The sequence below is a fragment of the Hyla sarda genome, chromosome 10 (genome assembly GCF_029499605.1).
Source record: "Hyla sarda isolate aHylSar1 chromosome 10, aHylSar1.hap1, whole genome shotgun sequence".
In the NCBI taxonomy this organism is placed as follows: domain Eukaryota; kingdom Metazoa; phylum Chordata; class Amphibia; order Anura; family Hylidae; genus Hyla; species Hyla sarda.
The window spans coordinates 89,608,099-89,625,215 of record NC_079198.1 but is presented as its reverse complement, the minus strand read 5'-3'; the positions used below and the strand labels follow the sequence as shown (position 1 = coordinate 89,625,215).

At 40.5% G+C, this 17,117-nt stretch overlaps 1 protein-coding gene across 8 annotated transcripts in view; it reads left to right on the top strand.

Annotated features, from left to right (window-relative positions):
* The window catches only part of NCAM1 (neural cell adhesion molecule 1), a 457,028-nt gene that overhangs the window by 375,785 nt on the left and 64,126 nt on the right, over positions 1-17,117 (top strand). For all 8 annotated transcript variants that reach the window (XR_008848564.1, XM_056544809.1, XM_056544805.1 and 5 more), the window contains one exon: positions 15,261-15,385. Coding sequence is in view for 7 of the 8 variants with exons in the window: in XM_056544809.1 (XP_056400784.1) it covers positions 15,261-15,385 (125 nt within the window). In the remaining variant the exon portion in view is untranslated. The remainder of the gene's footprint in view (positions 1-15,260; positions 15,386-17,117) is intronic.

The following is a 17,117-nucleotide window of genomic DNA, read 5'->3' as shown; positions in this document are numbered from 1 at the left end:
GCAACTAAAGTGATAAGGGACATGGGACATCTTAGTAATCTGGGAGAATTCAAATACCGTATTTATCGGCGTATAACACGCACTTTTTAGGCTAAAATTTTTAGCCTAAAGTCTATGTGCGTGTTATACGCCGATACCGCCCCAGGAAAGGCAGGGGGAGAGAGGCCGTCGCTGCCCGCTTCTCTCCCCCTGCCTTCCCTGGGGTCTAGAGCCCTGCTGTTGGCCCTTCTCACCCCCTGGCTATCGGCGCCGGTACCGATAGTCAGGGGGACAGAACGGGCAGCGGCGCCGATAGCCAGGGGGTGAGAAGGGCCAACAGCAGGGCTCTAGACCCCAGGGAAGGCAGGGGGAGAGAAGGGGCAGCGTCACCCATTGCCGACGCTGCTGCCCCGTTGCCTCCCCCCGTCCCCGGTGGCATAATTACCTGGGTCGGGTCCGCGCTGCTGCAGGCCTCCATCGTGTGTCCCCTTCGTCGTTGCTATGCGCTGCACGGCGCGGCGCATGACATTAGTGCGCCGCGCCGTGCATAGCAACGACGCAGGGGACGCACGCCGGAGGCCTGCAGCAGCACGGACCCGACCCAGGTAATTATGCCACCGGGGATGGGGGGAGGCAACGAGGCAGCGGCGCTGGCAATGGGTGCCGCTGCCCCTTCTCTCCCCCTGGCTGTCGGCGCCGCTTCTCTCCCCCTGGCTATCGGCGCCGGCAATGGGGCGCCGATACCGATAGTCAGGGGGACAGGACGGGCAGCGGCGCCGATAGCCAGGGGGAGAGAAGGGCCGGCAGCAGGGCTCTAGACCCCAGGAAAGGCAGGGGGGAGAAGCGGGCAGCGACGGCCTCTCTCCCCCTGCCTTTCCTGGGGGTGTATCGAGGTATACACGCGCACACACGCACCCTCATTTTACCATGGATATTTGGGTAAAAAACTTTTTTTACCCAAATATCCTTGGTAAAATGAGGGTGCGTGTTATATGCCAGTGCGTGGTATACCCCGATAAATACGGTAATTAAATTTGTTTAGTTTTGAAAAGAGATGTTTGGGGGGGGGGGCGTTTGATCAACTTATGAAGCCATCACATCTGGAAACATTGGTTAAAGGGTACCTTTCATATTATAGATTAATGTATGGAGAATAACTTTCCAATAGCATGTTATTAAAAAATATGCTTCTTTCTATTTAATTTTCCACTTTGAAAAAATTGCCACTAGGGGTCTCCCTACCAGTCCTTTTTTATAGATTTCAGACTCATGCTGGAGTCCTAAATCTCAGACTGCAGCCGCTACACAGACAAACTCAGCACTGCTCCCTGCAGGGAGTTTGTCTGTGTCCCGGTTGCAGTCTGAGATTTAGGACTCCAGCATGAGTCTGAAATCTATAAAAATGCACTGGTAGAGAGACCCTTAGTGGTCATTTTTTCAAAGTGGAAAATTAAATAGAAAAAGCATATTTTTTAATAACATGCTATTGGAAAGTTATTCTGCATACATTAATTTATAATATATCAAAAGTTTTTTTGATGAAAGGTACCCCTTAAGTACGAATGTGGCAAAACTTTTACTACAAGTTAGCGACCGCCACCCCCCCGACCCGCCGCACCGCACCCCCAACCCACCGAACCGCGTCGCACCCCCCACCGTGATGCTGGGCGGTATATCGGTGTGGATTTTTGCCCATACCGCTATACCGGTCGGGCCCCTCCCCCACCCTCCGAGTCAATAAAAAAATTAAACTTACCCGTAATGTGGGTGGTCCGGGCCATCCATCGTTCCTGTAGTGTCCGGGGGCGTTCCGGGTGGAGGGTGCACCGGTCCGGGCTGTCCTTCTTCTCCGGCGGTCATCTTCTTCACTCCAGGCAGGCTCCGGCCTAGTACACTGCATAGACGCCGCTACGCCGTGACGTCAGGTGCGTCGCTGCGCACTACAGGAAGGATGGATGGCCCGGACCACCCTGACAGGTAGGGGGAGAGAAGCGTGTGGTGGCGGCGGCGGCCTATGGCCCCGCAAAAGCCACTGCAGTGCATTGATTTAAAGCGCCCGCTTTAAATCAATGATCTGCAGCGGTGTTGCTGGGGGTTAAATAGCCGATAACTTATACTGGAATATCGGTATAAGTTATCAGCTATCGGCCCTAACCTACACCGATTATCGGTATCGGCCCTAAAAAAACGATATCGGTCGATCCCTACTACAAGTACAAGATGATGGTGTGTGTGCAGTGTCGATGTGGTGTGATTGTGGTATGGATGTGTTTGGGTTAGGAGATTTCAGTACCTAATATAAATTTGCTTTTAATATTCTTCACTGTGCTATGTGTACCTGTGCCCTGTTGTCTCCTTTCTTATACATGGTTTTATGGGGTTTTGAATTGTTTTTCTTTGTTCAAATTGCAAAACTAAACACTATGAGAATCTAGGGAATTAACTGAAGACTATGATTTATAGAAGAGACCTATGGAACATTCAATATTTAAAGACTGTTTGTGTGGGAGAATGGGCCAAAAGAACACCAGAGCAATGCATGTGACTAGTTTCTCCACACAAGAGGCATCTTAAAGCTGTCATTACCAACAAAGGCATTTTTTTTACAAAGTATTAAATACGTATCAGTAACGGTGTTCATTACTTCTTCCCTGTCATTTCACATTATTACACATAACTTAATTTCTGAGCATATTTGGTTTGGTTTATTTGTATGTATTTATGTATTACTTGGGTTGTTACCAACATCTGGTGAACATTTCATGTCAGTAGCATCATTGGAAATATATTTAGTGAGAAAAATGGTGACGTGTTCAATACTTATTTCACCCACTGTATATAAATAAAAGACTCCCATGCATAACTCATTCTTTATGACTTTTAGATTTTCTAGACTTTCTAGTTAACTGGATGCATTATCTTTACTATTCTAAAAGTTATTAGGACTTTATGATTTGCTTGTTTTATATTAAGCCCTTTGCCACGTGTAGTGTGTTATGCATGGGGTGCTCTGTGCAGCCATGGTGTAGAGATGTAGAACAGACACGTTTGGTTTATTGTGACTGATCTTAGCTGCATGAGAGTGAAGAGATGGTTACTCATAACTGCAGATCATAAAATGTATTGCCTCTTAAAGTAGGAGGCACCCAACATATCAAAACCCTTAAATATATGCTCTTGCGTTTCTTCAAAATGGTAAAAAGATAAAGCAATAGTACTAAAACTTTTTTTTTAAAGTCTGGTTCTACAAGCAAAATTATAATGCATACTGTGCAACGTAAGAAGACAGTTCATTTTAAGTATTACATGTACAATATGTGGACACCGATATATTGTGTCCAATATGTCTAAAAATGTAACCTTTAAAATAGGAGATTCCAGTTTTTTCTCAAGTCATGTTTAAGACTAATTTCCAAAACGTTGGTACGTATATAGTGTGGTAATACCAGGATGACTAGGATTTGAATAAATTCCATAGTGCTATTTTAGCAATGAATTCTATACACCACTATTCTCAGACATTGGGGATTAAAACGTGCATACAACACATTAAAACGTAAGGAAGTATAATAGGTGTGATTACTGCTCTATTGAAGATTCCCTTAAAAATGGTACTATGATCAAATCTAAAGTCAAATCTAAAATTAGCAATATGTGGAGAAGTTCATTGGTTTAACTTTTACAAGCACAGCTCTTCAATTTCCGTGGAAAATGTGTAATGCTTAATTTTAATTGAGAAGGTGCTGTAGGAAGTCTGACCAATTTTATGGCCAACAGATTATAGTTTCTACTTTTGAATTGAGGACGGTCCATCTAATTTGTTAGATATATATCCCCTTGAGGACCAAGCCCATTTTGGCCTTAACCCCTTAAGGACTCAGGGTTTTTCCGTTTTTGCACTTTCGTTTTTTCCTCCTTACCTTTTAAAAATCATAACCCTTTCAATTTTCCACCTAAAAATCCATATTATGGCTTATTTTTTGCGGCGCCAATTCTACTTTGCAGTGACATTAGTCATTTTACCCAAAAATGCACGGCGAAACGGGAAAAAAAATCATTGTGCGACAAAATCGGAAAAAAAACACCATTTTGTAACTTTTGGGGGCTTCCGTTTCTACGCAGTGCATATTTCGGTAAAAATTACACCTTATCATTATTCTGTAGGTCCATACGGTTAAAATGATACCCTACTTATATAGGTTTGATTTTGTCGCACTTCTGGAAAAAATCATAACTACATGCAGGAAAATTTATACGTTTAAAAATGTCATCTTCTGACCCCTATAACTTTTTTATTTTTCCACGTACGGGGCGGTATGAGGACTCATTTTTTGCGCAGTGATCTGAAGTTTTTATTGGTATGATTTTTGTTTTGATCTGACTTTTTTATCACTTTTTATTCATTTTTTAATGTTATAAAAAGTTACCAAAATACGCTTTTTTGGACTTTGGAATTTTTTTGCGCGTACGCCATTGACCGTACGGCTTAATTAATGATATATTTTTATAGTTCGGACATTTACGCACGCGGCGATACCACATATGTTTATTTTTATTTTTTTTTACACTGTTTTATTTTTTTTATGGGAAAAGGGGGGTGATTCAAACTTTTATTAGGGAAGGGGTTAAATGACCTTTATTAACACTTTTTTTTTACTTTTTTTTTGCAGTGTTATAGGTCCCATAGGGACCTATAACACTGCACACACTGATCTCTCATCCCGATCACAGGCGTGTATTAACACGCCTGTGATCAGCATTATCGGCGCTTGACTGCTCCTGCCTGGATCTCAGGCACGGAGCAGTCATTCGTCGATCGGACACCGAGGAGGCAGGTAAGAGCCCTCCCGGTGTCCGATCAGCTGTTCGGGACGCCGCGATTTCACCGCGGCGGTCCCGAACAGCCCGACTGAGCAGCCGGGATACTTTCAGTTTCACTTTAGAAGCGGCGGTCAGCTTTGACCGCCGCTTCTAAAGGGTTAATACCGCACATCGCTGCGATCGGCGATGTGTGGTATTAGCCGCGGGTCCCGGCCGTTGATTAGCGTCGGGACCCACGCGATATGATGCGGGATCGCGGCGCGATCCCGCTTCATATCGCGGGAGCCGGTGCAGGACGTAAATATACATCCTGCGTCGTTAAGGGGTTAAAGAGGTACTCCGCCCCTAGACATCTTAGGGGATAGGGGATAAGATGTCTGATCCCGGAGGTCCCCAGCGGCAATCTCGGCTGCATCACCCCCGTCATCACTGCAAAGAGCAAACTCGCTCAGTGCGTAATGACGGGCGATACAGGGGATGGAGCATCATGATGTCGCGGCTCTGCCCCCTCATGACATCACTGCTCCACCCCCTCATGACATTGCTGCTCCGCCCCTCATGACATCACGGCTCTACCCCCTCGTGACATCACCCCCCCCTCCCATAGACTTGTATTGAAGGGGTGGGCCGTGACATCACAAGGGGTTGGAGCCATGATGTCACGAGGGGCGGGGCCGTGACGTCACGATGCTTTGGTCCCTGTATCGGCCATCATTACGCACAGAGCAAGTTTCCTCTGTGCAGTGATCACAGCAGGGTGCTGCAGCTGAGATCACAGGGGTCCCCCTCCTGTCCCTGTATGTAGCAAACTAAAGTGTTGCCTTATCCTATGGAACTAGGGATGCTTTGACTTGCCTATATTTATATTTCCTGTAGGGGAGACATAGCATCCCTTGTTCCATAGAATAAGGGAACACAGTCTTAAGATTCTTTACTGCCACATACAGTGTTTGATGCTCTTAGAAGAGAAGTTAGAAGCCATTGTGCCTAGTGACACCACTGTTCAAAACATATTCACCTGTTGAAAGAGCTACTGATGGATGTTACCTGGCCCCTTACACATGCTAATACCAGACATGACAAAGTTGTTCTGTCATCTTTGTTTGACTTTAAGGAGGTTACTAGCCTTGTACCTAAGCAAATTTTCCATATACTTTATCTTACATAAGTGATTTCACCCCTCACTTTTTTGTAAATATTTTATTATATCTTTTCATGTGGTAACACTGAAGAAATGACACTCTGCTACAATGTAAAGTAGTGAGTGCACAGCCTGTTTAACAGTGTTTAATGGTTTGCCCCCTGAACATAACTTAACACACAGCCATTAATGTCTAAACCTTGGTAACAAAAGTAAGTACACCCCTAAATGAAAGTGCCCAAATTGAGCCCAAAGTGCCAATATTTTGTGTGGTCACCATTATTTTCCAGCACTGCCTTAAGCCTCTTGGGCATGGAATTCCCCACAGCTTCATAGATTACCACTGCAGTGCATGACATCACAGAGCTGGTAGATGTTAGAGACCTTGTACTCCTCCACCTACAATTAAAAATAGGGAATCATGGTCTGTTTCAGTATGTCACATTACATGATGCCATTCATGGTTCCCTAAATGAACTGTAACATAGCTACCCAGTGCCAGCAGCACTCATGCAGGCCCAGACCTTAACACTCCCACCCCATGCTTGACTGTAGGCAAGACTCACTTATCTTTGTATTCACCATGTTGCTATCAAATATGCTTAGTAAAATCGGAACCAAATAAGTTCATCTTGGTCTCATCAGATCACAGGACATGGCTTCAGTAATCCATATCCTTAGTCTGCCTGTGTCCAGTAAACTGTTTGCGAGCTTTCTTTTGCATCATCTTTAGAAGAGACTTTCTTCTGGGATGACAGCTATGCAGACCAATTTAATGCAGTGTGCGACGTATGGTCTAAGAACTGACAGGTTGACCTCCACCCCTTAAACCTCTGCAGCAATGCTGGCTGCACTCATATCTATTTTCCAATGACAACCTTTGGATATAACGCTGAGCACGTGCACATGGCGGGCCTGTTCTGAGTGGAACCTATTCTGGGAAACCACTGTATGGTCTTCCCCACCAAACTGCAGCTCAGTTTTAGGGTCTTGGCAATCTTCTTATAGCTTAGGCCATCTTGATATAGGGAACAATTCTTTTGTTCAGATCCTCAGAGAGTTCTTTGTCATGGTGAACTTCCAGTGGCCAGTATTAGTAAGTTTGAGTCTGATAACACCAGATTTAAGACACCTGCTCCCCATTCACACCTGCAACTTTGTAACACTAATGAGTCACATGAAATCAGGGAGGACTAATGGTTAATTTGGCCCAATTTGTACATTTCCACTTAGGTGGTGAACTTACTTTTGTTGCCAAGGTTTAGACATTAATGGCTGTTTGTTGCTCACTAAAATATTTACAAAATTGTAAGGACTTCAAAGGGGTACTCCGCCCATGGACCCCCGCGATCTCCGGGCTGTCGCTCCCCCTCCCATAGACATGCATGGAGGGGACGCTGCGTGACTTCACGACCATGGCTGCCTGAACCCAGCGTTCTGAGCATAAATGTTCAGAACGCCGGGGTGCCAACTGGGAGATCTCGAGGGGTCCCAGCAGCAGGACCCCATTTTCATGTGTGAAATCTGCAGCAAGTAAAGTACTTGTGAATGTACCTTAGCCAAGAAAAAGGTGCATGGAATCTGACGGATACTTGACTAATAAGCATGTAGTGGCAGTTTCACTTTGGCAGTTTTTGGCAGACTTCTTTAGGACAGTATTCACAAATCTTGGAATAATTGTTTTATTTTACTTCTACATCACATCTTCTGTGTTCTGGCATCTTTAAACATTACCTCATTTTATCATACCACAAGTAAAGTAAATAATTTAACTTTGTCTTTGACCTTATAGACTTTTTCTGAATTCAAATGTTTCTCTCCCTTAGCCGACCTGTACTGCATGAATAAGTGTACTATTTTTATCTTTTACATTGCCACATGACTGAATTACAGCTTAAACCTAGCATAGCCAAATAAACCTCAAGTGCATGGGAAAACTGTGTGTAATGCTTACATTTATTGCAAATTTGCAACACATTTGATACAAACGAAACACTTTGTGCAACCATTACTGGGCCAAAGAACTTGCAATTAAAACAGCCTTTTCTTCTGCAGGTATAATCAACGTCTGCAAGGCTTACTATTATGTCAGTAACACATTTCTCCCTTTTCCCTCAGCTACGGTTAACATATTTTATCTTTCAGCTTGTTTTTTTTGCCAAGTTTGGCCTAAGTGTGTCAGCAGAAATATTCATGTCCTACTGTGATTGTAATTAACGTAATAATGCATTTTTTTCCTGCCAAATGTTCCATAAAAATGAACCGCTTACCATTTCCTGCTGTAATTTTGTTTTATATGTTTCCAGCTTTTTGTCACCTAATGTTTTATGTTACCTCCCCTTTATTTAGCCCTTAAATGTTTTTCCCCTTCTCTCATCGTTTACGTTCTTTTTATATTTTTCATGTGACCTCCCTCCACTTTCCTTTCAACCAATCATGTGCGTGCTATCATGTGAATTGTCATGTGACTTGCATGGTGCTGCTGATGTCCTCCTCGCTGGTGAACAGAAGGTAAAATTCTTTGTTCTGGTTGGTTTTGCGGCATAGTCAGGAGCACTTTTCTTTCTAGGAAAAAGATATGACTTTTGTAAGCTCCTTCCCACACTAAGCACAGATAGAACAAACATATTTTAGCTTTGCTCTGAACTTCCTGTTTTTTATGGAGGTAAACTCCACTAAATGAATTATCCAGAAGGGTGAAATAGCAAGATAGTAGGCAGCATGCAAACAGCATAGTCTAGAACTTGCCATAGAAATAGCTATGGTGAGAAAACAAAATATTTTCCCAGCAGATAAACAATTTATTGTACATTTCAATATTAACTGTTGCAACTTAAAGGGGTTGTCCAGCGAAGATATTTTTTTATATTTTACTAGGGGGTATGTTAAACATATAGAAGCTGTACTCACCTGCCCCAATCCTGTGCAACTATCGGTCTTATGGCTCCCAGTCCCCACTCGTCACTGCTGCTTTTTGGTCCCTGTTGACATGCCATCTCAGCAGGAACTACCCAATCAGCCAATCACTGGCCTCATCAATGTCTCGCTTCATTTCCTGCTGAGATGACACGTAAACAGGAAGCAGCGGGGATGAGGAGGGACTGAGTGCTGTCAGGCCGGGAGTTGGTAAGATTGGGGCAGGTCAAAACAGCTTATTTTTATATTCAACATATCTACAGCAACAATCATTTCACTGACAGCCAGCCAAGGAATCCCCATGTGGACCAATCTAGGTATTCAATTCGCTGGTGTCTGTTTTGGTCAGTAGAATGCTTTCTGGGAAAATCAATCACAACATAGTAAAAAAAAAAAATCACTTAAAATGAAAATATTATAATACTCCTCTGAATCTCCTCTGAGTGTAAATCTTGGCATTTATGTCACCCTTCCTGGGATATGCAAATACAATGGTCTACACTATATCGTCATCTATTACCAAATAAATTATCCTTTTTAGTATTATTGTACTGAATACTGCACTGCAGTTCTGTTTCTTTTGCTTTTTTTTGTGCTAAAAAAAAATACAAAATTGCTAATTTTTCACATTTTAGATTATTCATGAATATGGTCTTTCATCTGACTACGTGACGCTGTCACCAATGGACAGTGGAGCACTTAATCGCATGATAATGTATGTGGTTCTTATGTTCAGCTCCTTACAAATGCTATCAGGAATTATATTTTCAGTTTCGATTAGTCAAATCGATATATTAAAAACCAGGGAGCTGTTCAGACCCCTTATCTGTTCCTTAAATGACATACAAATGATCCAAGTATGTTGCATTCATGATCAAAATATTGTTAAGAAAACTGAAAACACTAGGCTGTTAAGGCACAGTATTTCCATTAGCACACTGCCCAAACAGCATTTTTCAATTTAGATGCATCACTAATCCTAATAATAAATCAATTACTACTAACCTGTACATGTAAAATTGAAAGAACAAAGAACCCGCCTGCTCTGTTTGATTTGTCTTTACTCTACTTTTGCTTTAACCCATGTAATAGGAATTCAGTGCTGACAGACTTGCAGCCCATACACAAACCCTCATTAGTACTCATATTACTTTTGCCCATTACCTAGAGTATCATGGTTTCTTACATTATTAACAACCAAAAGATTTCATAGAAGTTGAATCAGAATAACATTAACTAATCATTTTTTTGGGGTCTCAATAAGAAAAGACATGGATATTGGTCATGCATCAATGTGGTCAGAAATATAAGCCTACCGCAAATATAATTGGAATATTACTATTAAAACAATCTGTATTTTAAATTGCTTATCGTAAATTAAGAAGTTCAACTAACATTGATTTGCACTTAAAAGCATTTCCAAAAATAGGTAATCCGAGTATCCAGAAAAGCCAAAACACTTATTTAATGGTACTTGTAGTGAGTATGGGCTGAAAGTCACCACAATTCCCAGTAGTGATTCTCTAAAAATAAGTACTGCAAACATATTGAAAAATAAGGGTTGGAAGATGAATATTGACTGTCCTTATCCGAAAATGAGGACAGGTTACATTGATCAGGAAGTTTGGTGTTAATTGTTTGCATCTCATCCAGTTTGCCAATAGGTTTCTAAATTAAGAAACTACTCTGCTGCTTGATCTCAGCATTACATGGCTCTCTACTTTGTTCCATAGATGTTTCTCCCTGAGATGATATTGACATGCCTTTGTCTTCATTCAACTTCTACAAAAATGTAGTTGCTTGTTTCTGGGCTTCTAGGGGTTCACCGGATACAAGTGTGGTATACCAGAGCTTAGCAGTTAAGGGGTACTCCACTGCTCCCTGCAGCACCCGACGATCAGAACTTTTTTTTCTAAACGCAGGGTGTGGGCATCACGCCCCCTCCATTCATGTCTATGGGAAGGGGCGCCCCCTCCCATAGATATGAATAGAGGGGGCGTTGTGTGACGTCACGATCACTGTATACAATAATAGTAAAATTTGATAGGAAAGCTGTGCACTTTATTAAAGTTGCATGAAGGCTCAAAGAAGTAAATGAAACCTTATTTGACAGAAGGAAACACCAAACTGGGATAATGGACGTCAAGTTGTTTTGTTCCTTTATTCCTAATGCATGATGCATGAAGTTGCATGTCTCCTGCCTATCAATTCTAATCGATGCTCGTCTATAAAACACAGGTGCATGTTTTGACACCATTTATTTCCAGTCAAAGATATTGTCACCAGCCTGTCAATTCCATCTACTTCACTTAACCACTTCTTTTGTAATGATTTTCTTTTCCTCAGTGACTATGCCAGATGTATTTTCGAGTGACTAATCTTCAACTCTCTCCTCACTAATCCTCTTTTTTTATTAGCTGCATTCATCACTAACCCTGCATTTTTTGTTTGCTTTTTTTGTTTACAGATCATTTATTTCTTTATGCTTTTGTTATTAGTTTCATACTTTTTTTGTTTCTTAAATTCGGCAGGTCCTGTTTGTTGAGTAATCACTATATAGAGGGCAGTGTATATCTTTTTTAATAGAATTTCCACTCTTCTTTAGTCCTCAGAAATGGAACACTAAAGTACCAATTCAACCACTATGATGAAATGGAAGGCTATAAGAATATGGTTTTAATCTATGTAGAAACAGTGGATTATTCACTAAGACTTTTATCAATATTTAAAGGGGTACTCCAAGGGGAAAAAAATTTAAATAAAATTAACTGGTGGCAGAAAGTTAAAAAGACTTGTAAATTACTTCTATTTAAAAATCTTAATCCTTCCAGTACTTATCAGCTGTTGTATGATCCACAGGAAGTTTTTTTCTTTTTGGATATCATTTCTGTCTGACCACAGTGCTCTCTGCTGACACCTCTGTCCATGTCAGGAAATGTCCAGAGCAGGAGAAGTTTGCTATAGGGATTTGCTCATACTCAAGACTGTTATTGACATGGACAGAGGTGTCAGCAGAGAGCACTGTGGTCAGACAAATGAAATCCAAAAAGAAAAAAAAACACTTCCTGTGGAGCATATAGCAGCTCATAAGTACTGGAAGGATTAAGATTTTTTAATAGACGTAATTTACTAATCTGTAACTTTCTGGCACCAGTTGATTATTTTTTTTTTTAAATGTTGTCTACTGGAGTACCCCTTTAAGGGCCATTTAGCTGCCTTTGTGCACTACAAAGTAAACAATTGAAAAGAGGGTATAAGGGTAAATCCAAATGTATCAAAAAGCAGAATCTGTGATGATTTTGAAAGTTTGAGAAGTGCACTTTAATTGCATCGAAATTTAAAAATAGAAAAATCTTGAAATTCTTCCTTACTTGTGCATACAATACAAGTATAGTTGTTTTTATTCAATGCCATAATCATAAAAATTCAAGAAGCATAGACAGAGAATAAAAGACAGATAATAAATATAGACGAAGAATTACACATATCTGTATTACTGAGTAGGTGCAATGAGATAAATTTAAAGGAGTTATCCCAAGGTGCAATGTTAACCCCTATCCAAGGGGTTGGTGATAACTAGGAGGTCCAACCACCAGGCATCCACCGATCATTAGAATGATGGACAGTTGTCTCTGGAACTAATGGAGAGCCAGTCCACATGCACAGCCACTGCTCCATTCATTCTCTATAGGGCTCTGTTCTTGGGAATGGTGATCGGACCCAACCGATGAGCTACTTATTCCCTATTTTTTTGATTGGGGATAAATATGCATTTTGGTATAACTCTTTTTAAAGTTATTAGTACTTTTGTCTTTGAAAAAAAATTAAAATAAACATGTATCGGTCTGCCATCAGAGTTTCAAGTAACACTATATTGTTTGTGTTCCCCACTAAGCTGCTTTCCCCTTCCCTCTTAGTGCCATAGCCTTTGTGCTTGTGTCTATAGGAATTTGCAAGCTGTGATTTTTGTGAGAACATTTATCTTAGGGATATCTTACTATGCGTGAATAACACTATTATGATATGACTCTAGATGCCTATGCATTGTTCAGGGTAGGCTACCAAGAAGTAAGGAGGCTTTACCTGTAGTCTTGTAACCATGGAATATCAGCTGCAAAAGTTGCATAGGATATATTTATTTATTTAGCAAAGTTGCTTATTTTTATTTTTAATGGCATTTTTTTTTTTTGCAAATATGTGCATAGTGTTTTATTTAATACATTAAAATTACACTGAATGGCCACTATATTGGAGACACCTGCTTTTTCATGGTTGAAGCATCCCTTTATGGAAATTTCCATCTGAATTCACATTAGAAGTGGAAAATCAGAGGCCTTTTCAAAAGTGAAAGAAGGTTTTGATAAATACCCCCCCCCCCCCCCCTGTGTACATCAAGAATTGTTTTGACAAACAGGGGGTACACTATCAAGCAAATTGCAACCAAATACAACACGGATGTTCCAAATAACATGTCCAAACACACAACTTGTTGGGGGAGATTTATCATTCTGTGGCTGTGTGCAGTCATTCCTCCTGCATTTTTTCTTTTTTTTTCTTTTGCTGTGTTTTTGGCTTACTTGCACAAAATGTATTAATATGGTGCACAGACTTTGATAGATTTTGCACAAATAAAAAATCACCTCAGAACTTGCATTTTTTTGCACTTTTTATAAAAGGCGCACATGTTAAATATCTTCCAATGCAATGTGAATAATAATTCACTGCATTTCACAGTGAGTACAGTGAGTTTTACAGAAAGTGCCTAGTGAGAAAATGCGCAAAATTTTTGTGCAAAAACTAACAAATTACAACCCAAAAAAGTTAAGAAGGGCAATAATAAATCTCCCCTGTTGTTTCTTAGCTCGAAGGGGCTATAATAACAGACAACCAGTTCAAGGGCCATTGCTGTCTAAGGGAAACGTATGGGCACACATCCTTTGTGTAAAATAGCACAAATTGGACTTGGAAATTGAAATTGGAATAACATTAACTGATCCAGAGGTGTTAAGAGTTCAGACTCTTGGAGGTGGCAAAATGGTGTTGGGAAAATTTGCTGGCATACCCTGGGTCCTTTGATACCTGTGGCTAAGACCCTCTATGGCAGAAGACCACTTTCAGCAGAACAATGCACCATGTCACAAGGGTTATTTAGTCATAAATTGGTTTGCGAAGCACGACGGCTAATATTCCTTTCTTCCCTGGCCTTCAGGTATCAGATATTCATCCCATAGAGCATCTCTGAGACAAATACAAGAGGCTAATCAGAGGATGTCAGTACCACCGTATCATTTGCGGTGAGAAGTAATCCTGTCCACGTAGGACTATATTCCTGCAGAAGATTTTCAGCTTCTAATGGAATTTATGCCATGACAAATTGCTGCGATTCTGAAGGCCAAAGGAGGTCCAACACACTACTAGATAGGTGTTTCTGATAAAGTCACTATTCAGTGTATATTATAATAAAAAAATAACCAAAATATTGATACAAAAAAATGTCTGCACTCATGCATTTAGTTTAGTAATAATACATACATTTGTCTTCTTGGCTAACACACCAACTCAATGAGTAAGATATTAATTACTAATTGTGATTGTCTATATTCATTATTTGGTTTATTCTCCATTTTATATAATTTGGCATTGTAGTATTTTTTTTATATATTGATTACCAATATCAATAATTATATCACTCTCAACATTGTGTGAATACAGCCTTTTTTCAATGTGGAAAATACTTTAGTAACTGAAGTCAATCTTGATTTAAAAAAATAAATAAAGAACTTACGTGTCTTTAAAGAGATGATGAATATCAAGCAATAATTAACCAATGATGCTGTATAAAATGTTTTATTAAATAATATTTAATTCATAACACTACTGGTATAACATATACCATTAGTAATATAAAATTAATTAGATGTATATTTCTAAAAAAAAAGTTTTACAAATGATGCATTACATGAAATAATATGTATAGTGAAATCTTAGCAGATTGCATGCCTATTGGGTACTAAACCTACTATTTTATATAAAGCCAATGTAGACCTTTTTAGGTAACTTTTAAATTAAAAAGTAAAGTGTTATATTGTGAAGTGTTATATTGTAAAGTGTTATATTGTATAACTCTTAAAATTGCTCTGTAACAGAGCACCTATATACTATAATGGGTGAATGTATTAGGACAAAGCATTATTTTGCTGTGTTATTATTATTCTTATTATTATATATAGGTGGTTTGTTTCAATCCTGGATGCAACTGTGCATATATAAAAGTCATCTTACCTGCAGTCACTATAGTGCAAATTCTGGGTTGCGTACAGCATAAAGTTACCAGTTCCTCTATGTTATTTAACTAGGTTTTGTCAAGAGTAATTTAACTGTGAGAAACACTGATTCTTTACAGGAGAACCAAGTGCTCCAAAGCTGACAGGTCGTGTTGGAGAAGATGGAAATTCATTTAAAGTCATCCTCATCAAGCAAGATGATGGTGGCTCTCCAATCCGCCACTACCTGGTCCGCTACAAAGCTGTAAGTACACAGCCTGCTTTTTGTTGTATAGCAGAGGATCCTGTAGTAGTTACTATTGTGAACACATCCTGCTTTTGTCAGGTTGTGTGCCAAAATGTGTTGATACAAGTTTGGCGCACTTCACCAGAATTTGTGGCACAGTGGGCCAAAAGCAACCTACAAGCCCAATAGTGACCTCACGAAAGGGGCATGCTTGGACAATATTTACTATTAAATTGTAAGTAAATTCATAGTAAATAGAGGGGAATCATTTATGTCTGAAACAACATTCCACACTATTGAAAAGCCTCTCCAGGGCATACATTTCATCCTGTACATGATGCTCGCACCGGAGCAATACTTGCATCATACACGGCAGGTTCCTGCTGCTGTCAGTAGCCAGGGACCCGCCGGTAATGGCAGACATCAGTGATCACGCTGCTTTTTTGTCACATCACATTCCAATAAAAAGTGATTCAATGTTCTGTGAACGGAAAAGTGGTATGGATGAAAACTACAGATCAATGCGCAAAAAATAATTCATCATACGGCCCCTTATACGAAAAAATTAGAAGGGTATAGGTGATCAAAATTGAGTAATTTTAGACATACTAACTTTGTTAAAAACGTTTAGGATTTTTTTTAAATATATAGTTATTTAAGTTAAAAAAGTTTTTAATGGTGTACACGTAAAAAAAAAAATCCAAAATAGCATAAAAATGGTACCAATAAAAATGGTACCAAAAAAAACTTCAGATCACGGCTCAAAAAATGAGCCCTGATGCCCCCCCTTATACAGAAAAATAGAAAAAGATATAGGGGTCAGAAGAGGACATTTTTCAACTTATTAATTTTGGTGCATGTAGTTATGATTTATTTTTTTTGTAGTAAAATAAATTCAAACCTATTGTAGGTCCACACGGTTGCGACCGTGTGGACCTACAGAATAAATATAAGGTGGTCATCTGGTCCCGTCGCTAGGGCCCCCCGCATTTTCCCTGCTGCACCCGGCGTTCGTTTAGAGCGTCAAGTGCAGGCAAGGGGGCTCATGACGTTACGGCCGCGCCTCACTCGTGACGGCCATCATGCCCCCTCCCATGCATTGAGGGGGCATAGCCGTAACGTCACCAGCGGGGCGTGACCGTGATGTCACGAGCCTTCGCCTTGCATCGCCAGTCATCCGGCACGGAGCGGTGTTCGCTCCGTGCACCAGTATCTGGGGTTCCGCAGCCGAGATGGGGACTGGGGACATCAGCAATCGGACATCATTCTTTGTATAGGGGATAAGATGTCTAGGGGCTGAGTACTCCTTTAAGGCCCAAATGGACTGTGTCCTTAAGGGGTTTAACAATATTGGGGACATTTCTCAAGGTATTTGGAGCATTATTTTTTTATTTATTTTTTTGCTTACTCTGGGCGCACAAAATAAAATTATTTTTTTGTGCAACTTTTGTAAGTAAGCATAAAGTTGCAAACAGCCTTACCTAAGTAATTTAAAGTTTTTATTTTGCAGTGGTGACATATTTAGGCTGTCCAAACACAGGAACACACTAGCAGAACGCCGCAAAATTATTGTTGTGGACCTGAGGAAGGCGTGAGAACATGCCGAAACGCGTTGTACCCTTAACGTACGAATTAAATAAAAGAATCCTGTGTATACATTTGGCATCCTGACTCATTACACAGTAGTGCTTGGGAGACAGAACCCCCGCATTTTCTGTGCTTCTATTCCTTTATTATATTTAGGCTGTGC